Source organism: Lutra lutra, chromosome 6 (genome assembly GCF_902655055.1).
Source record: "Lutra lutra chromosome 6, mLutLut1.2, whole genome shotgun sequence".
Taxonomy (NCBI): Eukaryota; Metazoa; Chordata; class Mammalia; order Carnivora; family Mustelidae; genus Lutra; species Lutra lutra.
In genome coordinates this window covers 140,126,733-140,151,251 of record NC_062283.1, presented here as the reverse complement: position 1 = coordinate 140,151,251, position 24,519 = coordinate 140,126,733, and the positions used below count along the sequence as shown (strand labels likewise).

At 36.1% G+C, this 24,519-nt stretch overlaps 2 protein-coding genes across 8 annotated transcripts in view; both read left to right on the top strand.

The window, feature by feature from the left end:
* Positions 1 to 3,694, top strand: part of RGS17 (regulator of G protein signaling 17) — a 94,081-nt gene extending 90,387 nt beyond the window's left edge. Inside the window, exon 5 of the mRNA XM_047732613.1 lies at positions 1,892 to 3,694. Coding sequence (XP_047588569.1) covers positions 1,892 to 2,080 — 189 coding nt within the window. The 3' untranslated portion in view covers positions 2,081 to 3,694. The remainder of the gene's footprint in view (positions 1 to 1,891) is intronic.
* Positions 3,695 to 10,208: 6,514 nt separating this feature from the next.
* MTRF1L (mitochondrial translation release factor 1 like) lies at positions 10,209 to 22,829 on the top strand. 7 transcript variants are annotated; one of them, XM_047732605.1, is made up of 7 exons: positions 10,209 to 10,467; positions 15,096 to 15,175; positions 17,271 to 17,454; positions 17,951 to 18,114; positions 19,293 to 19,410; positions 20,930 to 21,066; positions 21,841 to 22,829. In XM_047732605.1, exons 1-7 carry the CDS (start codon positions 10,209 to 10,211, stop codon positions 22,039 to 22,041), a joined length of 1,143 nt encoding a protein of 380 aa, XP_047588561.1. In that variant the 3' UTR covers positions 22,042 to 22,829. The 7 variants fall into 7 exon arrangements, with proteins under 7 accessions (XP_047588561.1, XP_047588564.1, XP_047588562.1 ...); XM_047732608.1 differs by lacking the exon at positions 21,841 to 22,829 and adding an exon at positions 19,549 to 19,640 and having other exon boundaries at positions 20,930 to 21,063; XM_047732606.1 differs by lacking the exons at positions 20,930 to 21,066; positions 21,841 to 22,829 and adding exons at positions 19,549 to 19,640; positions 20,845 to 20,870.
* Positions 22,830 to 24,519: the final 1,690 nt, after the last annotated feature.

The following is a 24,519-nucleotide window of genomic DNA, read 5'->3' as shown; positions in this document are numbered from 1 at the left end:
TTTATCATTCACCTAACCTTTCCTCCTCCGTTGAAATAAAAAGTTTCTCAAGTTTGAAAGTAGGAGCAAAAACATTTACAAAAACAGCTAAGTGTATTTGGTAAGATTTCACCTTACCATAACACCACTTTGCAGTGTGAGATCAGCTTGAACTCCATTGTCAACACATTCCTATTGAATAGAAAGATAAATAATATTTTTAAATAAAAAGCTTAGAAAAAAATCTGTATTTTTTATTACTTTGTATTTGATGACTTCAGATGGCTCAGATAACAGAGAATAAAACCTTAAATGACCCATTTCCAGAACTTTTTTTTTAAGGAATGAATATATAGTTCAGCCAAGAGACATTTAATTTTTTCCATAATGTTGGTCTAGCTAAGCCATAGACATTTAGTCTGGATCACCATTTCCCTCTCACAGGACCCATCTCTGGGGTATAGCAATCAATCCAATTCTACATGGGCCACAGAGCTTGGGAATCTGGGGACACCGAGATGGAACATGAGCCACTTTAGTCATTAGGACTAAGACCCCAGGCTCAATCCGAACAATAGGTGGGAAAAGAAGTCATAACCAAAAGGCTTCTGCAAAATTCTTATGACAAGACATTTAGCTATAAAAATAAAACATTTGTATAGATGGAGTACATCATGAGACAGAAAATATGATCACAGTGCTGTAGTCCAGGCTCAACATTGAGGGCTGAGGAAACCAACGAGGACAAGTTTGTGATGGCTGGCCTCTTAGGTTTTGCCAACATGTCACTTCAGAGCAGAGCTCATTTCTGTTCCCGGAGTATGCCCTTATTGCTATTTATTTTTCCCCAGCTCCCTTTCCAGCAGTCCTGCCAGCTCCAACAGGACCAACATTTAGTGAAGGAAAACAAAAGACAACAAAAACTATCATTTGCAGAATTTATTTACGCTTTTCTTTATTTTTAAAGATTTTATTTATTTATTGGACAGAGAGAGAGAGATTATGAGTAGGCAGAGCAGCAGAGAGAGAGGGGAAGCAGGTTCCCTCCTGAGCAGAAAGCCCAATGCAGGGCTAGATCCCAGAACCCTAAGACCAGAACCCAAGCCAAAGGCAGAGGCTTAGCCCACTGAGCCACCCAGGCACCCCTTTATTTACGCTTTCTACTAACACTCTCCTGACTACTTGTACAGGTATTCTGAATTCCTACTTACATTTCTCCTTTCAAAGACTCCACTTTAAGCAATTGTTCTCCTTAATCTCTCATACGGAGATCTTCAGATACATCTCGGTATAAGGACTATATAGTTCTCTGTGCCTTGCCAAGTACCCCCAAGACATGGAGAATGCCTGCTCTGGTTTTGCTCTACTACACCCTTCCAGATTCCTGGTTTCTTATTTGACGCAACAGGATTTGTTGGGATATAAAACTATCAGGAATCAGCACCGGATATCATGCTGACTTTTGCCAGAGAACTAACTACTCCCTGCCATATTTTTACCTTGTCCCATCAAGAGAATCACACCAGCAGTGACCTAATAGGAGGAGATAAATTTGTCGTCTGGCTAGGGAATTCTCCAGTGCCTCAACGATGAATAGAAATGGTGAAAAACTCCTGAGTAAGTGCATAGAAAAGATAAATCCCAGTAAGCCAGGATATCTGTGAACTAAACTTCTGGTTTAAAAGACAAGTTGTTTTTTTGTTTGTTTTAGTTCAACTCTTAAGGTAGACAAGTATGAAAGGTTATATAGTCTTGGAAAAGGTAACCTCAAAAAAAAAAAAAAAGTAACCTCAAGATTTTAGATAGTTGGATTTAACTCTTCGAAGTTTCTCTGAAATGTCACAAAACTATATTTACTTGAGATCTTTTGAAAAAAATTTTATTTAATGTATCTGCTCTTATTTCTTTTTAGGTCAGTCTCGATTCTCGAGTTAGAGAGGTGATCAATAGAAATCTGTTGGATCCTAATCCTCACATGTATGAAGATGCCCAACTTCAGATATATACCTTAATGCACAGAGATTCTTTTCCAAGGTTTTTGAACTCTCAAATTTATAAGTCCTTTGTTGAAAGTACTGCCAGCTCTACTTCTGAATCTTAATTTTCGTTAAAAAAAAAATCATTTTGGAGGGCTGGGAGGGGAAATAAAAGTAGTTAAATTACACCAGAAACTGAGTTCCTGGAGAACTACAGTTTAGCATTCCTCAGGCTACTGTGAAAATACAACCATATGGTCTTTGTCTCCATTTTTATCAAGGTTATCCTGGTTAAGTTTGGAGAAAACACCACACGAAAACAACGGATTGCCAAATTAAGTTTGTTTTATTCAACACTCATTCTACTTGCAAGCAAACTGTATTTGTATCCTATGAACAGTCTCCTAGTGTATCCCCAGAGACTGCATGTGCAAAGTAAAACTGCTTCATTTGCCACATAGCTGTTGTAATATTTAATCCAATGGCATAACTTATATCTGTATTTAAGGACTTTTGTGCAATATGGTCTTATAGAAATAATTGCCAAAAAATTGGCTGTGGTTTGCATTTTTAAATATAACCTAAGAGAGAAAAAGCCAATTTTTAAGTTGTAACAATGGTATTCAACATGTTATATACTGTGCTCAGTACACTCATTTTGAAGCCAATATTTCTGTACATGGAAAAAGAGCTATTTATCTCTGCTTGTTGGGAAGTCCTAATGAGGGATTCCTCTGGTTGTTCACTGCCAAAACTGTGTGTGGCATTTTCTTTACAGAATAGTTATGTAAAAAAAAAAAACAAAACAAAACAGACAATAAGAAGAAGAAAAGAGAAAAAAAAGCACAAAACAATTTGAAGATATTCTATCTCAATGACAAATCAAAGAGTGATAATTGTTTTTAATTGTAATAGAGGAAAATCTATGTATATATCAGATGTCCAATACTGTAATTAATTTATTAAAGACTGGCTCTCCAGTTCTAAAACGGTTGTGTAAAGTATGTACTTTAGCAAGAAAAAAAATACTAAGCTCGATAACTTAGTTTTTGGAATATATATTTAAAAAAAGGATTTAATAAAGGAATGCCTAAATGTAGCATCATAAAACATTTTGATGAATAGCATCTGTCCTGTGGCATATTTTCCTTGAAAGCAAAATCCAATGAAAAGCTAAGTTTTTAACCAAGAGAAGTTTTGTAAGGGTTATGAAGAAGATAATTCTCTACTTCAGACCTTAACTGTTTTCATAGTATCTTCAGAATGACTTATTTTAAAAATGTTAAAACCAAACTATTAATACTCATCCATAATTGAAAGGCAGTACAGTGCTCAAATCTTCTAGCTGCCATATTATTTTTTATAAGTACCACTAAATCTTTAAGACAGAATACTTGCCTGATATTGGCATGTACTTTTGACACTCAAGAAAACAGTATCCTATCATGTGCACACACAGAAAAGTCAGTGTCATATTTATATCAAGGTGTTGCATTTGAATATTAATATCCCCTGGAGGCTATTTTTTTAACTTAAACTTAATAAATATAGTAGTGAGTCACCTAAAGTGAAAGTTTTAAAAATATTTATATCCACTGATAATACTGGCCTTATATTAAGGATGATATTAAAATTATAGGTTTTGTCATTTTTTAACTACCTCTCATTTTTTAATTTATTAAACATTTTTAAAATAAACAAGTTTGGGGTTTTCTTTTTAAAATTTATTTTACTTGAAAGGTTGGCATCATAAGTTTTTTTTTCCATAAAACTTAAGACATTTCAAGGATTGTTTTTTTAAGTGAATTTGATTTTCTAATTTATATAGAATTCAGGAGATATGATTAAAAGGGCTATTATCTATTCCCTATGCAAATATTTTAACTGTTGCAGTGTTTGACAAAATGGGATTAAAAAGTTTGCAGAGTAGAAAACAAAATGTTCTGTTTACACTGGCGTTGCTGACTATCCTACCATATTCAGCACTTTTAAATACATTATTTATGAAAATGTAGTTAGAATAGAAGATAGGAAATATTTATAATAATCATTTCTTTTAACAAATGCCTGTTTTTGTCTGAAAGTGTTAGTGTGTTAAAACCTACTTTATCCATGTCAATTAGATATTTACTATTTGAATAGTAGTTTTCCATAATATGTTGGAAAAAAGATAGCTACAAAGATGTTTACAAAAAGTCCTATTTTTTTTCCGAAAGAGTGAAGAAAAACCTATAAGAATCATCACTTCATTGTGAAGTTCTGTTGTTCCTAAATTATTTAATTTTTTCTTGAGTAGAACTGAGTTTATAATGCTTCTATGATGTATTCACATATATGTTGTAATATCATATTTGTTGCTATCTTTGAGGCACAATAAATTGGTGCACATGACCAGAAAATATGTAATATACTATGATACACCGCATGCATCCATCTTTTTACACATAGACTTTATATTCTTGTTGTTACTATATATGATGGTGACCTGCTAGCCATAAGTTATCTTTATAAGATACTTTGGACTATTAGATGAATTGTCTGTTTGACAATACCTTTAATATTTTACCAAATGTAAAGGATAAGGGCCCTTCTAAAGAGTCCTAATCTCTAACCTGGGCATTTGTAGAATACGGACTTTGAAATTAGTATATCCTTTTAAAACCTGATTAGGAAGTTGGGTTGAGAATGATTCGAGAGCAGATTTACACATCGGATGTTGGTAGCCATGTTATGTGAGCATTTCTGCGCTAAATTCCTGTTTGGGGGGGAGGGGAGGTTTCTCCTTTAATTTCAAAATGTTTGAAGTTTCTATCTATGAGTATATCTGTATATTTGCAACTCTACCAATTTTTAAAGTATGGTATAACTCCTTCTGTTTTAATTACAGAGCTATAATAAACAAAAAGCCCTCAACTGGTGTCTATGCTACCATTCCAAGAGCACAATATTTGTTATGGTAGAATTTGGTTTTTCCTAGTGAATATATTCCTCCTTGGGGACAAATTAGCACTTTAGAAGGTACATTTTGTGTTTTAGATTGTCAGGATTTCTTTGTGTATTGTTAGCATCTGCTAATGCACATGCTCTTTCTATAGTGCCTAAATTCAGATGTGTCTATCATGGAAAGAAAAGTGGAGGGTATAGATTATATATAAATACATATAACTAAATTGGAGAGCCAGATTTCTTCGGAGATGGATCTTGTACATAGATCACACTAATAATGGATGGCTGATGCTTCTTCTTCTTCACTCTGGATAATTGTTATTATGTTACCCAAAGGTAAAACAGATGTTCCGACAGTGTTACAGGGCAGCTCTAAGCACAATGGGTGCATTGGCGTATGAACAACAATAGCAAAACACAATGTTGATATCCATGTTATGGAGTGAGAAAATCAAGACCATAATGTGGTCTTTAAAAAAAAAAAAAAATCTTAAAATATGTACATAGGATGACCAGTTCTGATATTTGGTCATGGTGCATGGGGTGTTTATTAGTATCCTTTAATGCTGCCTAGGTTCTTACTTACAGAATGAAATGCATATCATATATTTACCTGACAGTTCAGTTTTACAAAGGACTATAGAAATAGGTAAATAATGTCTATATATTAGGGGCAAAAATACATTTTCACCCCATTAAGCTGACTTAAAATAATACCTGATTCTTAATATTGAATGATCCATTTTTTTCTATACACTTTTAACATATTGAAAAAATGTCATTATCGGAACTGTGACAAGTTACATTTGCAAAAAATACAAAATATCAGATGCTCTGAGGAATAAATATAGAAGGAAGAAATTTTAAATACAATCAGAAAATAGGAAAATAGGAACTCTTTCAAAAGCCACCTGAAACTTCTTAGTCTAAATGTCTATAGATAGAACCCTATCAAACATAAATTTTTAAAACTTTGCTCTGGATACAATGGCATATTATTTTGGAAGGTGATAAAGACAGTTCCAGAAAACTTTCTTGCCTGTGTATTTATATTTACAGCTTCTGACCCTAATTTTCAAAATATATTTTGCAAACATTTATATTTGCATGCTCTTTTCAGTTCTTTTTAAATTTCTGACCAATATAAAATGCTTGTTCTCCTGAGAAAACAGTATTAACTCTGTAAAAGTTTGAGTTATTCCTCACTTGTTACAACTGCAAGTATTTATCAATAAAACTGATACCAAAAACTTGGCTTCTGATCTTCCCTGCAATGTTCTTAATAGTATCCTTACAACACATGATAGTGCACAGATTGATATTATTGTTCCCAGATACCAGGCTTTACTTACTAATTTGAATTCAAGTTACATTACATTTACATGGAACTTTGGGCAAATATTATATTGAACCTCTCTAAGCAAGCTTCCTCATCCTCAAATGGGGAATACTCTATTTACAGGGTGGCCATGAGAATTAAAAGAAGTCAATATAGAAAGAATAAAGTGTTACATATATTATTATTACTTTATCAAAGTTCTCCAGCTCAGTAATTATTCCCATTTCAAGAATGTAAGAATTAAATGCCACTTTAATGTACTTTTCCCCTATTCTTTAGAAAACCATACTTTAAAAATCTGATTTAATTATTTATTAAACAAATACAACCATGCTTATTTTAAGATGGAGGACGGTATGAATCTGTTACTGCTTTGTTCAGGATGATTGAAATTCAGTTTTCAGTTCAAGAACATCACACTGACATACAACCAAGAAGTATGTTTCTTTCGATGACACACATACACAGATATACGTATATAGATGTGTGTATGCGCATGTGTGTACACAGATATATGTATATAGATGTGTGTATGCATATGTGTGTATAATATTGTATAAATATTGTATAAAATGTTTAAATAAGATAAATAAAATGAAATCATTTGAAAATTTTATTTCCAATGGAAATAAAACAACATTCCCAAGGACAGTAAGAATAGAAACATCAAATAAGAATAGAAACATCAAATAATTTGCCAAATAAGTATGTGGAAATAAAGCTAAAGCTAAGTTATGAGAGACTGGCCATTAGAAAATACTGAAATTGGCATGGAATAGAAAGTATTCTGGTATGATTTTTTAAAAAAATTTACCTTGAAAATATGAAAATAAAAGAATAAAAGATGGTTGTGTGTTCATAAAATTTTTCATTAAATGTTAGAAAAGTTTTAGATGCACAGAAAAATTGCAAAGATACTAGAGAGGTTCTATATACTGCACACCCATTGTGACATTTGTCACACTAATGACCCAATATGGATGCATTAAGTCCGTGCTTTATTCAGATTTCCACTTTCCATAGCTTTTACCTAGTGTCTTTACAGGATTTCATTCTGTTACAGGATTTCATTCAACATACACATAACATTTAGTCATCCTGTCATCTTAAGTTCCTCTTAGTTGCAAGTTTCTCAAACATTTTTTGGTTTTGATGACCTTGACAGTATTGAAGAGTACTGGTCTAGTATTTGGTAAATGTCCCTTGACTGGAATTTGTCTGATTGTTTTCCCTATGATTAGACAGGTGTTACCAGTTTTAGGAAGACCACAGAAGTAAAGTGCCATTTATATCACATCTTATCAGAGGTACATACCACCATTATGACTTATCACTGTTAATACTGACCTTGATCATGTGTTTGAGGTAGTGTTTATTAGGTTTTACCACTGCAAAGCAATACATTATTAAGAGATCATATTAGAGGTAAGTGTACTGGACATTAATGCTAAGGTAAAAAAATTCTGAGCAGATTCCTCAGCGCTGCTATTAGGTTCCATTAAATGACTGCTAACAAATACCATGAAAATACAATAAACTGGAAAGTGCAATGGGAAAATAAAACTCCAAAACCGTTAGCTTGAATATTCACTTAATGGAGGTGAAAGTGAATTTTCTCCCTTGAATTACCTTTACTTTATCCACTATATCGCTTGGATAGTAAATACTTCAGTTTGTCGTAAGAGGTAATTTTAATCAATAATCATTTGCTGAGTGCTTTTCCATATTGCCCTCAACAGAACAATGAACACTGATTATTGAAATAATGTGAAAGACTTGATTTTCCCCCTTTGCTTTAACCTATTTGTCATAAATACAGCTTCTTGTATATGATTTTAGGGTGTTTGCCAAATATAAAAAAAAAATTTCAGTGTTTGGTTCTGTAAAATTTATACCGAATGTGTGCAATTTTTTGCTACCATGTTCATTGTACTTAATGATCTCTATTTTGTAGCCCACTAATAATAGTGGACCATAAAGGAGTTTTGAATGCATGAATGCAGCTTGAGACACATGTTTGGTTATTTTGCAATGTCAGAATAACTGTAGGTACTTATAAATTGAATAGATAATCTAGATGATTTTTCCTCCAATTTAAGTTGTTTTGGGTTTTTATTTCCCCGTCCTTGAATCTATTTTATCATTTTACCTATGTACAAATAATAGACTTCCTGAAAATGCTAGAATCTTCAATATGTAATAATAGAATTTGAGCATGACAATAATGTAAGGAAATTCAGAAGTCTCAAACTATCTTTTTTTTTGGTTTTCAAAGTAAACTACAGTTGTTTTCATTTAACTATATTGTGGAAACCTATGGATATTATTGTAAAATGCACATGCATTACACTTTTAAAAAATGTTTTGAATTAATAAAGAATTCACCAATGTATCCTTAGACAAGTTACTGTTTCCTCATTGGTGTAACACCACAGGAGTAAAACGTACACTTGTTTATATTACTTAAATTGCTTATGCATCTTAGGGAATATAATTTCTGGCTGGATTCTTTATAGCATTCCATAAAGTTATTGCTTCTCACATTTTTTTCACCTTTTATAAATAATTAACTATATTTTTGAGTTGAGAATTCAGCTGAGAGATGGATCATACTGAATTTACGTGACTTCCCCCCATTTCTATGGTTAAGAAAAAATTCAGAGTTAAGACTTGGCAAACAGCTGATTCTAATAAAGATAAAAACGACTTATCGGTCCTGTTGTATACTCGGATCAAAATTAAAATGGTTTCAACCACTATCTTAAAGAAAAAACAATTTTATAAAGTAGTGTGGCTTGAATACACAAAGTGAAACGAATAGTTGAGGTGATCAGTTGGAGCTTTTTAAGTTGCAAAACCTATTTTTGCTCTGTATAATTTGGAGAGTCACCTCATTCCTCCACTTCACTTTTCGTTTGTAAGGAATGGAGACAGTGTAAGCTCATCTTACAAGAATTTCATACCTAACCTCAGTTTTGATCAGAGGACTCAAGGATGATTTAGCCTTGCCAAGGGCTCCCGTAATTACCCCTTGATTTTTAAAATTCCAAGTTTTCAGCTCTCTCAACAGTGAAAACATTTAGTAGACCCTGCGCAAGCTAGTTAAGTAGTGGGAGTTCCCGGACTGAGTCAACCCTTGCCTCCCAAGGACTGTCTTGGTTATACTTACACCCTCATATCCATCCCTCTGGTGGGCTGCGAAAAGCTCTTTTGAAAATGCAGAGCATTATACCAATAAACTTCAATAACCCTGGCACCAATCCGCTATTTCAAGATTTTTGGAGGGAAATGGAGGTTGGGCTACCGAAGGCAGGACTCTGTGAAGGTTTTGCTGCGCTCTGGTTTATCGGAACTTGGAATCACTCGATCTGTTTTAAAAGTACTAACGATAACTCGCAGTGAGGGGAGACGGGCAGGAGGCTCGGTGAGGAACGAAGTCGTCTGAAAGCAAGTAAATTTCGCAGCCCACAAAGGCTGGAAAGATTTGGGGAAATTACTCCCCTAGCCTTCCTCATGAACACGAGTCTTACCGTCGAAAAGAGGAGAAGGCAAAAAAGGCTGTCCTCAGCCCCACTAGCGGACTACACGGCCCTCCACCGCGGTACTCGAGATCCTCATTCAGTGCTTGGGACGTAAAATCTCGACGTCAGAAAACCGAGCGACAACCTTCAGCGTCCCCGCCCTCCCGTCCAACACACCGCCCCCGCACGTTCAAAGAGGCGTTTCCGACCCAGCTTTTAAATGCGGGTCACTTCCCGCTCAGCCCCCTTCCGGCCTCCGCGAATAATACGGCGTTTAAATGCTTGCCGGAAGTTCCCACCGAGGCTTTCGGGAGGCCCTTTAAAACTGGCGCGTGCGCCGGGCTGGGACCGGTCAGTTCTCGCGGGTTTCGAAACTCCGCGCGGTGTCGCGAGATTCTCTGTACGAAACTTCCGGCTCTGGTTGACGGCGGTGGTTGCAGTTTAGCTATGCGGTCCCAACTCCTGCGGGGTGCTGCTCGGTGTTTGTGGGCCCGCAAGATTGTCAGCCCTGCCCGCCGGCACCTCAGCTGCGGTGGCCTGCCGCTGGAGGAGCTGTTCGCCCGCGGCGGGCCCTTGCGGACCTTTCTGGAGCGCCAGGCAGGGTCTGAAGCCCAGTTGCAGGTCAGGGGGTCTGAGCTGCTGGCGACCGCCAAACTGCTGAGCGAGAAGGAGCGGGAGCTGCAGGAGACCGAGCACTTGCTACACGGTGAGGGTCGGGCCCGGGGGAACGGGATTCTAAGCAGAGTCTTGACTCTTTATTTGCTTTTCCTACTATGCCGCTGGTCAGGTGTTCACACCTCCCTTAGAAGTTGTTTACTCAGTTGCAACCCTGTTTGGTTTGGATCAGAGGTCAAGGTATTGTTGTGTGCATTCTCATCCCAATCTTTCGTGTTTGAGCCCTTATGCTCCCTTGACACAATGCTTTGCCCCCTTTTACAGAATGTAAGTGTACTGATTGCCTGCTCTCTGGTGGATGATCTTCAGCTCACCAAGGACAAGCTGTTATGGGCTTCAGAGCAGTGTTTTTCCAAGAGTGGTAGAAACCACCTGCGACAGTGCCAAGAGAGGTGCATGCTGAAGCCAGACTTTGGACTCAGAATCTGAGACCTAGAAATTGGCGTTTTTAACAAGTTTCCTTAGTGATTTAGTGTGCATTTAAACATGGATGGGTCCTAAGTTTCTGCATTTCTATAAGCTCCCATGGACCGCACTTTGGCTAGCATGGCTCTAGAGAGGGTCACGGTGTATTCAGGGAGAGAAAATTAATACTACAGCTGAAAGTGAGAACAGTACCTGAACAGACGCCTAGGGAAAGCAAGGAGAACTTGTTGGGAAGGCCTTGTGCAAAGATAAAGGTCCCTTCTTAGAGGATATTCAGAATAGTTTAACCTTTACTGATCTTTTACCGTACTCTAGGCTTTGCTTAAATTTTTTTTTTAATATTTTTTTTTCCTTAAAGATTTTTTTTTTTTATTTGACAGATCATGAGTAGGCAGAGAGGCAGGCAGAGAGAGAGAGAGAGGAGGAGGAGGAGGCAGGCTCCCTGCTGAGCAGAGAGCTTGATGCGGGACTCTATCCCAGGACCCTGAGATCATGACCTGAGCTGAAGGCAGAGGCTTTAACCACTGAGCCACCCAGGCGCCCCTTTGCTTAAATATTTTTAAGTATTAACTCATCCAGTTAACATATCAAACTATGAAGTAGATACTATTAGCCTCATGCATCAGAAGAGGAACATGAGGCATAAACCTAAAATAACTGCTCAGGCTAAACAGCTTCTAAGGAAAGGAGTTTGGATTGGACTCACTCCAAATCTTAGGCTTTTCATCACTGTACTCTGTTAAGCGGGGAAGGGGAGAGGTTATGGACAGTGGCATGTTGAGACATTTTATAAGGGTGGGAGTGTGAAATACTAATCTAAAAAGGCTGATTTTATCCTGTTGGCAGAAGGGAGCCAGTGGAAGCTTTTGGACTGCGGGAGTGAATGACAGAAATGGCTTTCTTGCTTGATTTGTGGTAATTTCCAGGTCAGCCTGAAACGAGATTGCAGATGCCATGGAAAACAAGATTAATGCAATAGTCTAGGTGAGAGTTAAGAAGCATCTAAATTAAGTGATTTAAGAGAAAAAGTAGATGCCCCGAATTGGGGGGCGATTGATTAACCGTATTGGGAAAAAATACTTTTGGGGGAAAATTAAATTGGTTTCATAGGTTAAGCCTAGCTTAAAAATCAAATGGATCTAAGGTTTAAATATATTAAAAATCAAGCTGTAGAGAAGAGAATGTTAGAAACTTGTTACTGGCAAAACACAACTCACCTTTATATAACAATAGAAAATATCATTCAGCAACTCCTGAGTTTATGTCAGACACCACTAATTACCAAAAAAATACGGAACTACTTTTTAGCTTACAGCCTAGTGAAAGAGAGAGATGTTTAAGAAGTAAAAATATAAGTGGGTTTTAATTTAATTTATAAATTGTTTTAATTTCTGCAATAAAAAGCAAAAGGTGGCATTTAAATAGATCTTGAAGAGAATACGGAGGTTGCCAGACAGTGCAAGAGAAGGAGACTGAAGGCAGAGGTGACCTGCAAGAAGGTATCAAATTGGAAGATTAGGATATAGCAGGAGCACAGAGTAGGTATGGATGTCAACAGTGTAATAGAGACTTGAAACCAGAAAGACAGATAATAATCCTTCCTGACAAAGAACATGGATTTGTTCTTACAGACTGGGGGGAATTAGCATTATGTTTTTAAGCAGAGAAGTGACATCTTTTTAAAGATTCATATTGGCCTCGGTGTTGAGAACGGATTGGGAATATTCTCCAGGGGCCCCGGTGGCTGACAGGCCAGTGAGGAGGCTGTTAAAACAGTCTGAGGAAGAGATGGTGGTAGTCAGGGACTTCAACAAGACAGATCTGGCAGCTTATGTCCTGAGAAGAGTGAAGAACAGCCAGAATTCTAAGAAAAATGTTAAGCTTCTGGGTTCAGAACATGAGTGGTACTATTAAGATGAGAATATAAAAGTTGGATAAATTTTAGGAAAAAGATGTTTTGTGCTGAACAGGCAGCCATATTTAACTAGAAGGACCTGTAAGCACATTCAGATAAAGCTCATAATTTAGGTGAAAAAAAAAAACAACTGGCATACGAGAAAAACGGAATCTGAATATTCATGAGAACCTCTGCATACACTTGATAAACTTCTGAAGCAGATGAGAATACTCAAGAAGAATTTGTAGAGATAAAAATAAGATGCTAACAAAGACAGAAATACATAGTATTTGAGGAGCAGGCAGAGGAGGAAGCTATAAAAGATCAAGAAAGAATAGGCAATTGGGTTATGGACATTGGGGAGGCTGTGTGCTATGGTGAATGCTGTAAAGTGTGTAAACCTGGCAATTCACATACCTGTACCCCTGGGGTTAATAATACATTATATGTTAATAAAAAGTAAAAAATTTAAAGAGTAAAAAAAAAAAAAAGAATAGGCAGACCTTTGAGACCTTGAATAAGATAAATGAGGCTAAAAAAAAAAAAAAAAAAATTAAAATTTCCAGTAAGGGATTGTTGATACCTGATTAAAAAGGGCTCAGCTTTTCAGCTCACACTGAAATAGGTCTTTAGATTTGGCAATTTTGTCATGGGTGATTTTAATAAAAATGGTGTTATTAATATGATTATGAAATCCAGTGTAAGAACTTGAGAAGTAAATGAGAATTAACAAGAGAAGTAATAAACATGGTATTTAATCTCCAGAAGTTTGGGTAGGAAAAGCGGGGGGGTGATAACAAGTGGATACTTGAAAGGTTGAAGAGAAAAAGACCCTTAAACTTGTTGGTTTTATAATACTGAGAAAGAACTAGAATATTTCCATTGCCTAGGAATAACTGTTCAGTTTAAACCCTCTAGAGCCAGTAGCCACATTTGGCTGGTGAGCACCTGTAATGTAGTCTGAATTGAGATGTACTATAAGGATAAAATAACAGATTTCAAAGACCTACAAAAAAATAATTTGTAATATTTTTAAAGTACATGTTGAAATGATAAAGTTTTGGGTATACGGGGTTAATAAAAAAAAAAGTCATATTAAAATTAAATTACCTGTGGACTTTAATTCCAATCTCCTTAGCATTACAGAAGAACTGCATTTCAGAACTGAAAGGGACCTTGGAGGTCAACCAGCCCAGCTCCTTCATTTTTTCTCAAGATAATGGAATATCAGAGAAATTGTATATGTTGGCCTAAGAGAACTTGGTGGTTGAACTAGGACTAGAATTTATTTTTCCTTTTTCTGCTTCAACACATTTGCCATTTCACCAGATTTCTTCCATGCTAAATTCTTGCCAGAATTTCTTGCCTTCCCACCACTTCTCATCATTCCTCATTTCACTGTTTGTGTTGTTACCTTTCCTTGAGTTAATGCTTTTTTCCTCTTTCTGCCCATCCCCAAAATAAACACAGAAACAATCTTTTAGGGTGCTACCATTTTAATATTTAATCACCTAGTGTTTTAGGTTGTTACTCTGTTTTTCTCCCCTAAAAAATACAAAGAAACTAAAATTCTCTAAAACCCTGCCTTGAGAGTACATATTACATATTATTATCTCTAATTCCCAGCGTAGTTAGATCTTCATTAATGAACAGACATAGAAACCGATACCCTGGAACAGTCCGATCTTTCACCAAAGTGAGCTCAACAAAGAGAGTTATGTGTAAGAGCTAAAAAAAAAATTTCTCTTCTCTCCTTTCTGTAGGTTGCATGTTGTCCTGGGATAGAGGGATGAGAAGGTATATTTTGTAAGGTAAAATGAAAACTCAAAGATGAAGTAAGAGTAAAGCGAGTGGGGCAGGGAGTACTTCATGTAAATATTATGTGAACATGAGGCAGAATCTGAATGATTGGGTGGATATTTATGTTAATGAAATATTTGTTAAAGGGACAATAAATAACTTTCTATTTTTTAATTCAGTTGTGGTTTAACTGATGGAACTTTCTGTTCCCCTTCTGTTAGTGTATAGTCTAAGTTGGAAAACTAAAAGCATATTTGTTAATAGGAATATTTCATAGAGGTAGAACTATAGACTAGTTTAATAGCTTCTTTATTTTTTTGTAGATTCTTTTTATTTTACTTCTGTCATCAGGAAAAATGTTTAAGTTACATACTAATAAAAATGCATAAAATGCTACTTTTAATTAATGCAGTTGTTAAAAGGACAAGATGGACATTTATTTTTCCTTCAGCTATAATAATGATAAAATAATGACCTTGAATTCTGTTGGCAATTTGACATTAAGGAAAACTTAACCTACTGCTTTCTTTCTGCAGATGAAAATGAAGACTTAAGGAAACTCGCAGAGAACGAAGTATCCTCCTGCCAAAAAGAAATAACGCTGCTGAAGCATAAGGTACAGGATCCTGCAAGGAATAAGCACTTGTGCTATTATTTCTAATGAACTTTATTAGAAGTTTATAAAAACAACTCAGGAACCGAGTAGCTTATTAGTATGTAGAATTATAAATTTTTTAAAAGCAGGAAAAAGCATATTCCGTGTGGTCCTATTTTTATTATACCAAAAGGATTGGAGAGATGTGGGGAAAAAGGTGACTGTTCCATCGATAGGATTTTTCAGAAAAGCAATGAAGTAGGTATCAGTATTATATCCCCCCCCCACCTTTAGGTTTTTGAAGAGGGGAGAGTGGGGGTGGATGGTGGCTGGAAGAGGTAATGAAGCAGCGGTTTACGGCGAGCTCCTCAGCAGCAGGAGTATTTCTTTGTTTTGTCTCTGGCATTATTAGAGCGCCAGACCTAGGGTGGGCCCTTGGGCTTTTAGAACTACACTGTAGTGCTTCAGTCTTACATCCAGGAGAATCTATAGGCATTAGATGAAGAGTAATCATTATATTAAATTAGAACTACTCTTTGCTCATTCTGGAAACTAGAGCTTAAAGATTTATAGTAGTGGGACGCCTGGGTGGCTAAGTCAGGTAAGCGCCTGCCTTCTGCTTGGGTCATGATCCCAGAGTCCTGGGATCAAGTTTCTCACTGGGCTCCCTGCTTAGTGGGAGGTCTGCTTCTCCCTCTCCCTCTGCTGCTCCCCCTGCTTGTGTTCGCTCTCTCTGACGAATAAAATCCTTAAAAAAAAAAAAAAGATTTACAGTAGTTATCTCTGAGGACATAAGTAAAAGGGCATGGCAAGGTGAGGAAGGAGCTCAGAAAAGGGGAGCTTAATTTAAAGATTATGTCTTTTATCTAAACAAATATGGACTCATCAAAAGTTAATGTTTTTACCACCCATTCCAGAGACCACTTCTACTATGAAGTGTAAAGCCTCATGTAACTTGCCTTCTACCCATTTTCTAATTTTTTTGTGAAATAAAAGGACATATGTATTAAAGGTTTCTGTTCATTGACTAGTAATTAACAAACATAAATTCAATCATTTACTCAAGATCTGAATAATCATGTTGTATTGGCATAGGCTAGGGAGATGGAGTAGTAGTAACAACTGTAAGTCCCAACCAACATGAAGTGTGATATTTCAAAATTCAGGCAGATCTGGGCTCAAGTTCTAGATCTTCCACTTCCTAGTTGTATGTTTTTGTTAAACTGTATTATTCAACTAAACTAAACTTAATTAAACTTAGTTTTCACATCTTAGGTAGATCTGTTAATGCTATCTTCTCAGGATTGATTTAAGAATTAAAGTATTTAAAGTGCTTAGCAGAGTACCTGTTTTTATATTAGGGGACCAATAAAATGTTGGTAGCTTTTCTTATTCAATTCACCTAACCTAAGAAGCTTTTATTCTGTATTAGTACTTACTGAAGGCTGAAAGACATCCTAGCAGGAGGAGGAATGATCAAGGCAGGAGCATTTGAGTTCTCATGTCTGCTCTGCCAACACTTTTCCCTTTAGCAAGTCATTTAGTCTCTGTTAACCTCACTTTCCTTTACATTGAAAATGAGGGAAGTGGACCAGATCATACATCATTTCTTACGGCCTTTTCAGTCCCAGTATTACAAATTTCTCTTCCAAATTAAAGAAGCTTAAAAAGATACAATTTCAAGTTTTGTTTTGTTTTTTTCTTTTCTGCTGTACTAGGCTATAGATTTCAAAAAGATAGAGTCAGAATCTTCTTTTGCATTATACACACAATGTAGTGCCCTACTCACAACAAACTCTTACTTATTAACTGAATAGAGGACTGACATAAGTTATACATGCACACCAAAAAGAAACAAAACAATGCAATGCTGCAAGTTTCAGCTGGATTTTACAGCATTTATAAAATAGTTGTTACACTAATATTTTATAGAAGTTATACACTACTATATGGTTTTCATGGGCAAGATAGTTGAAAATCAATCAGCAGTACTGTTTGCTTAGAGAAACTTTAAGTAAATTGAATATTTAGCATCCTGCATCTAATGATTTAGTTTTATTTTTTAAGTTTTAAATAATTACTAATTATAGGAGGGGTGATATTTTTGTATTTACAGATTATTTTCCTTTTGGTTCCCTCAGAAGAAACAGATGAAAATGATTTGATCCTGGAGGTAACTGCAGGAGTTGGGGGTCAGGAGGCAATGTTGTTTACTTCAGAGATGTTTGATATGTATCAGCAATATGCTGCATTTAAAAGATGGCATTTTGAAACCCTGGAATATTTTCCAAGTGAAATAGGTCAGTAAACTGTTTAATTCATTTTGGGAATAGTACAGATTTAGTTTATCTATGTGTGTCTTAGGATAAGTGTTGGAAAGACCATAACTAAGCTTTAGAATTTTTTGATAAGGAAGCTTACCTGATTTTATGCTCATCATTTACTTAATAATTTTGAATGCAAATATGCCAATTTTGAAGTGGCCTATAAAATGTTAATCATTCACTATTCACTATTGAATGATTAATGGTCTTTTAAAAGTGGTCTTTTAGGTGTGTCATTGAATCAGTTCATTAATACCATAAATGCTTTATGTTTAGTGGTTATTAGCAGTCAAGGTATTAAGTATTAAAACACTGAGTTTCATGGGCTTGCTAAAGTTTTTCAATATGCTTTACATTCTGTATGCTTATATGGTTTTATAGCTCTTTTAAATACATTTCAAGATGGTGGAAGTGATGGACAATTGCTTATAAATAGCAAGAATAATAATTCTGTTTTCCCAATATTTTCAAGGTGGCCTTAGACATGCATCTGCCAGCATTGGGGGTTTAGAAGCCTATAAGCACATGAAATTTGAAGGAGGTGTGCACAGAGTACAAAGAGTGCCGAAGACAGAGAAGCAAGGCCGCATCCATACTAGCACCATGACTGTAGCAGTCTTACCCCAACCGACTGAGGTAAGGCATCACAATCTCCCCTTGGAATCCTGGGCCCAGCACAGTGCTTTGCCCCCAGAGTTATAACTCACTTTACTGAAGTGATATTCAGTAGTAAATTCCTTTTCTTACCATTTGGCCTTCATCACATATTTTTTTGGGGGAAATCTCTTACCTCAATCCAAAAAGTATAATTTCACAATAGATGGTAACAATTAAAGATGTATAAAGGAAGGATGTAATCTTGTATTATTTATTAATTTTTCTCCACCACTAAGCTTAAAGTAGTTATTCTGAGATCATCTTTATTTATTTTTTTTAAAGATTTTATTTATTCATTTGACAGACAGAGATCACAAGTAGGCAGAGAGGCAGGAAGACAGAGACGAAGGGAAGCAGGCTCCCCGCTGAGCAGAGACCCCCCCCCATGCGGGGCTCGATCCCAGGACCCTGGGATCATGACCCGAGCCAGAGGCAGGGGCTTTAACCCACTGAGCCACCCAGGCGCCCCCTGAGATCATCTTTATAGGAGAAACATTATTAACCTACTTTAAATAGGGCTTAATACTGATTACTTTCGTAACGATTTTTGCTTTATCTGATTTTTCCAGAGTAGCAAGAATCCTGTTTTAACAAGGGTAACTACTGAACAGAATTGCTGCTTCATAACCCAGTCACACTAAAATGTAAATCTCCTGTTAGTGTTCATACAGGCTTTTGTCCGGTGCCGGTTTCCGTGTGCCTCTCCTCTGCCTCGAAATATGTTTAAGCCCTTCTTTACTTAAAATTAAACAAAGTAAGCCTTCTCATAGTTCTTAAGCTAGCATTTTTTATGTTGTTTTTTAAACACAGAAAGAATCCAAAAACGCTCACATTATTAGTTCCTATACTCCCATTTCGAATATTAACATATTAACTAAGTTCTTCTGTTCATGTGGTAAGAAGAGGGTAATTTACAGAGAAGTCTAGTTTTTGAGGATTTGGAGGGTTTTTGTTTTGTATTATATTTTGATCCACCACTCTTAGTGTTTTAAAAATGGTATCCTTCCAACTACTTTATATTCTTAAAATTAAACTTTCTTAATCTTATATCAATTCTGTATGTGACATATATTTATTTATTAATGGATAGTTCTTGCCTTTGAACAGTTCATAAACATGTGATATTTTTAAATCCTAATATTTCCTCTTGTGTATAGATTAATCTGGTAATTAACCCGAAAGATTTGCGAATTGATACTAAGCGAGCCAGTGGAGCTGGAGGACAGCATGTAAATACCACAGACAGTGCTGTCCGGATAGTTCATCTTCCAACAGGTACGCACTTATCCCTGCAACATAAAACTTGGAAGAAAGAAATCAGATTCTGAATAACTTGACTAATTTTCCACTGTAATAGATCCTTAATTACTAGAATATATACTACTAAGGATTATTATTAAATACTTTATTTAGAATCCTTAGATGTAACTCTGCAAGCCAGGAAGATGGAAGGATCTAAGCCCATACTGGTGACCATGAAGAAAAGGTGTGGATAGTCCTTCCAGGTAGCTTCTTGAAGCTTACAGTTTGTAAATATCACTGTTAAAAGCAAATCCAGGGCACCTGGCTGGCTCAGTCAGGTAGAACATGTGAGTTTTGATCTTAGGGTCATGAGTTCAATACCCAGGCTGGTGTGGAGCCTACTTAAAATAATAAAAATAAATAAAAGGAAATCCTCAGAATGAGGTCATTGTCATGGGTAGTTCTTTGTCAGAAAATGCTCTACATCACTAGTTCTTAGCCTTCTTTGAAAGGAGGGGGACATGGACTCTTTTGAGAAAATGAAAACTTGAACTCGCTACCCAGAAACATGCTCACCTGCAAATTACTACACTTAACTCCAGGCCTGTTTCTCCATGAAGTCCACTCACAAACTTCCAGCAGTTCTGACTGTAGATAGGCAATGGAGCTATATCTAAATGTTTCTTTTTTTTTTTTTTTTAAGATTTTATTTATTTATTTGACAGAGATCACAAGTAGGCAGAGTGGCAGGCAGAGAGAGAGGAATGGAAGCAGGCTCCCTGCTGGGCAGAGAGCCCCATGTGGGGCTCCGTCCCAGGACCCTGGGATCATGACCTGAGCCGAAGGCAGAGGCTTTAACCCACTGAGCCACCCAGGCGCCCCTATCTAAGTGTTTCTTAAGTCTTCAGTCTACTATCAGAAGAACCAAATGTGCTTTACAGTCATTACTGCAGTGTTTTACATGGATAAAGCACATGGATAGCAAACCTCAGTTACCTAGAAAGAATACAAGAATCTGTTGCAGTGACCAGTCTCAAATAAGCATAATTCTCATGGATCAGCAGTGGTTATAGGACTGGACTGATAGGTTTTTGATTTTTATGTTTATGGTTATGAGGAACTCCTCAAGTTATACTTTAAGATGTTGTCTATGTAATATAGTATGTAAACAGGCATAGGAAAAAAAGTGGATGAAAATCCTCATAAAAATATAAATAGTGACTATCTTCAGTAGGATTAACTTATTTTTGTTCTTATTACTTTAAAAAAATTATGGTGGCTAGCTAAGGATATGGGAAAATAATCCATATTAAATGATAAGTGCTTATTGTTCCTTATGTCTGCTTTCAATGAATATATTTTGCAGTGTAGCTTAAGCTTAAATTTTCAGTTTTCTGAGAACTCTATAAAAGTTATTTGTTAATAGTCTTCTTTTTTATTAGAGTTCTGTTTTCTCTCCTCATAAAGGAAGAAGAAAAAGATTATTCCTTGATAATAAATGAAGAAGATTTTCCTACTAAAACTATTTAATAATTCTCATAACACTATTCAGGTGTTGTTTCTGAATGCCAACAAGAGAGATCTCAACTGAAAAACAGAGAGATGGCTATGAAAAAGCTACGTGCAAAACTGTATAGCATGTATCTAGAAGAAGAAACAAGGAAAAGATATAGTGCTAGAAAGATTCAGGTAAAACTGGATTTAAAAGATGCTCCGAAAGATAAAAATGTTTTTAGATAACCCAGTTTTTATGTATGTTAAAACTGTTTCAGTATATTTCTTAAAATAAGGAAATAATTCAAGTAGCTCAACCTAGGGGGTTTTATTTGTTTTATAGTAATTTTAAATCTCTGCCCTATTTTCTATATTCAAGGGCTTGTTTTTTCAGACTTTCAATCAAAGTTACTAAAAAAAGGTATATGGAATCCCCATTTTTTAATACTTTGAAAATTATGGAAGAAAGTTGGAAAGCAAACTGAACTTTCTTCCTATTTGGTATTTAATTTTATAATTACAGAGCCTTTATTAATTTCTTCCTAAGGGAATTTACTACTGTATCATCACTGAAAATGATCAGATTAATACACAGAAGTTTCATATATATATATAAAACTACCATTTGAATACCATCTCTGCTCAGCTGAATGTATACATCATCATGGTGTAGTAGGTATTGTTTGTATTTTATGGATAGGGAAGCTAAAGTTGAAAGTTGAAATAAATGTCTGAAGTCATAGAGCACTGAAATGGCAGAGAGAAGATCAAATGCTGTAAGTTTGTTGGCCTTTAAAGCCAGTATTTATTTTTCCATTATGTTCCTGTGTTATTTGAGGATCCAAAATGTTTAAAACTTGGTTCTTACATTGTGTTTTAAATTATAAATCAAGAGCTTAATCTCCAGATAAGTTAAATTTATCGGTTTAGTTGCCTGAATCTAACTGTATCTCATATCTTTTTATATAGGTTGGAACTAAAGGAAGGTCAGAGAAAATAAGAACATATAATTTTCCACAGAACCGGGTCACAGATCACAGAATAAACAAGTCACTTCATGATCTTGAAACTTTTATGCAGGGGGGGCATCTACTGGATGAACTTGTACAGTCCTTGAAGGACTATGCTGATTATGAATCTCTAGTAGAAATTATTTCCAAAAAAGCCTGACTTATTATTAAAGACTTTTATAGCTTATGAAAATTCACAGCAAATTACATTGTGTGTTAAGTACTCACTAGTATTCTCTTAAAAAACATGAGTTAACTCAGATACACAGAAGTAATGTGTGTATTTTTAAGACAGATAATTTATATAAATCTTCTCTTAGTGTATTAGTGAAAAATATACAATACAAACATGACTCTGGTTATATATTTTGGACTCTTCCTATGAGAAGTAAACACAAAAACAGTACTTTATATAAAATGTTTAATAAATGATCACAAATTTAACTAATGAAAAACTTCAAACATAAAATAGTATGATAATAAATACTCTATTAGTCAAAGTCCGATTAAGAGGCAGAAACCATACCATGAATTTGAACAGGGATAATTTTGATAACAAAGACTTTTTAACTCGTAATAGGATAAGCTGTTAGGAGATAAGAGCAACTCATATACTAGGACTGAGAAAGAGAACCCAAGGGAAGAACACCTTTCGAAGGGGCTTCCCAAAGGTAGAGTCAGACCTACTCGAGAGACCGTGGCTCTGGCCCACTTAACAGCAAAGTTCCATGGGCCAGAGCTGGTCTGCAGGTGGTAATGGATCAGGCCTTGTAGACAGAACCCCAAACCCTCTGGAACAGTAAGCAAGCAGCCTCCCACCAGGGTGTCCGCAAAACTTGCTGGACGGTTAAGCATCCATTTGTATCTGCATTAGTCAGGATCCTTCAGAGAAACCAAACCAATAGGATACGTGAGACTTATTAGGAGGAATTGGCAGATAGGACTTGTGAAGGCTGACAAGTTCAAAATCTGCAATGTGAGCAAGCAGGCTGGAGAGAGCCAGGGGAACTGATGCTGCAGTTCCAGTCCCAAAGCAGCCTGCTTGGAGAACTCTCTGTCACTCAGGGGAGGCCAGTCTTTTTTCAGGCCTTCAGCTGTTTGGATGAAGCCATCCACATTATGAAGGGCATTCTGCTTTACTCAGAGGTCATAGATTTAAATGTTAATTTCATCCAAAAACACCTTACAGAAACATCCAGAGTAATGTGGACTAAGTATCTTGGCACCCTATTAACACATGGTCCTAGAGCACCCCGGGCAGCTGTGCCCCCACATCAGAAACAAGAAGAGAAACCCCTTCCTCCTGCATGTCCTCCTACCACCCCTTACTGACAAAGGACACAGGTCCAGCTGCAGCATCACAGAGTAGGGCAATGATAGGTAATTTGTTGCCAAGGGGCAACAATTGGGTAACTGGCACAAACACCCGTATGTGTAACCTAATTTCAATAATGCTTCTGTATTTTCTTGGTGTTAGAAGTTACAAATATCATTAAAATATTTCCACTTGCATTGTTAAAAATAAGGATATTCTCCTTAACCATTTACTATCACACTAACAAAATTCACAGCTATTCCATAATATCTTCAAGTACCCAACTGAAATGCCCTCAGTTCTCCCCAGATACCTTAATTGACTTCAGACCAGGATCCAACTAAGGATCACACATGAAATCTGGTGGTTACATTGCTTAAGGCTAGAACAGCCCTTCCAACTGCCACCCCTTTTTTTCATGACATTGCACTGATGGTCATTTCAGATAAGGCTACTATTGTGTCATTTAACTGGGTCCTCAAGCACAGTATTACCTACAAACTGGAAGTTAGAGCTTAAGACTCCACTAGTTTTGCACACTCCCTTTCCTCACTGAAATGTACACTAAAGTCAGCTTTGAAGGCACTGATGTGCTGAGACAAAAAAGATTCTCTAAAATACGTTGACAGAGGAGACAAATGACTTCACTTTTGTGAAAGGAGAATTATTGTTTAAAGTGAGCTTAAAGCTGAATCGGCATGATCTTTATCAGCATTTTTTCTTCGGAAGATTTATAAGAAGTTTAGTGGCTCTTATTTGCCAAGGGATTCCTGGTTATGATTAGCTCCTTTGTGACAAGTCAGACCCCAGAGAAGTAAGGCCTAAAGGGGAAGGAAGCCTGAGAATGTCTGATTGAGGCAGCACAGCTATAAAGGACCTCTTGGTATTGACGGGAACACTGAGTACTGTACTTGATATATCAACAGGAGACACCCCATTATTCTCCCAGGGTAAGAACTACTACAGACACAACAATGGGAGACACTCCATTGTTCTCCCAGGGTGAAAATTACTACTACAAGGAAGAGTAGTAAATTCAACTGGTTTACCTAGTGAAGAGAAGGGGATAGCAAAGGAAGAAAGAAAAGAACTGTAGGAAAAGTCCGTTATTCCATAAAGAAGTGAGAGAAGTTGGAAATACTGACTCAAGTTTTTGAAAATGTGAGATACACAAAGGACTACAATTATAAGAAGAACTCTACTTGGTAGATAAATGTTAAATTTATAGTAGTTACAACAAGTAGGATGCCCAGAGGGAAAAAAATGATTTAATTAAGGCTATATGACTGAAGTGTTAAAGAATTACAAGAAATTCAGTTAACT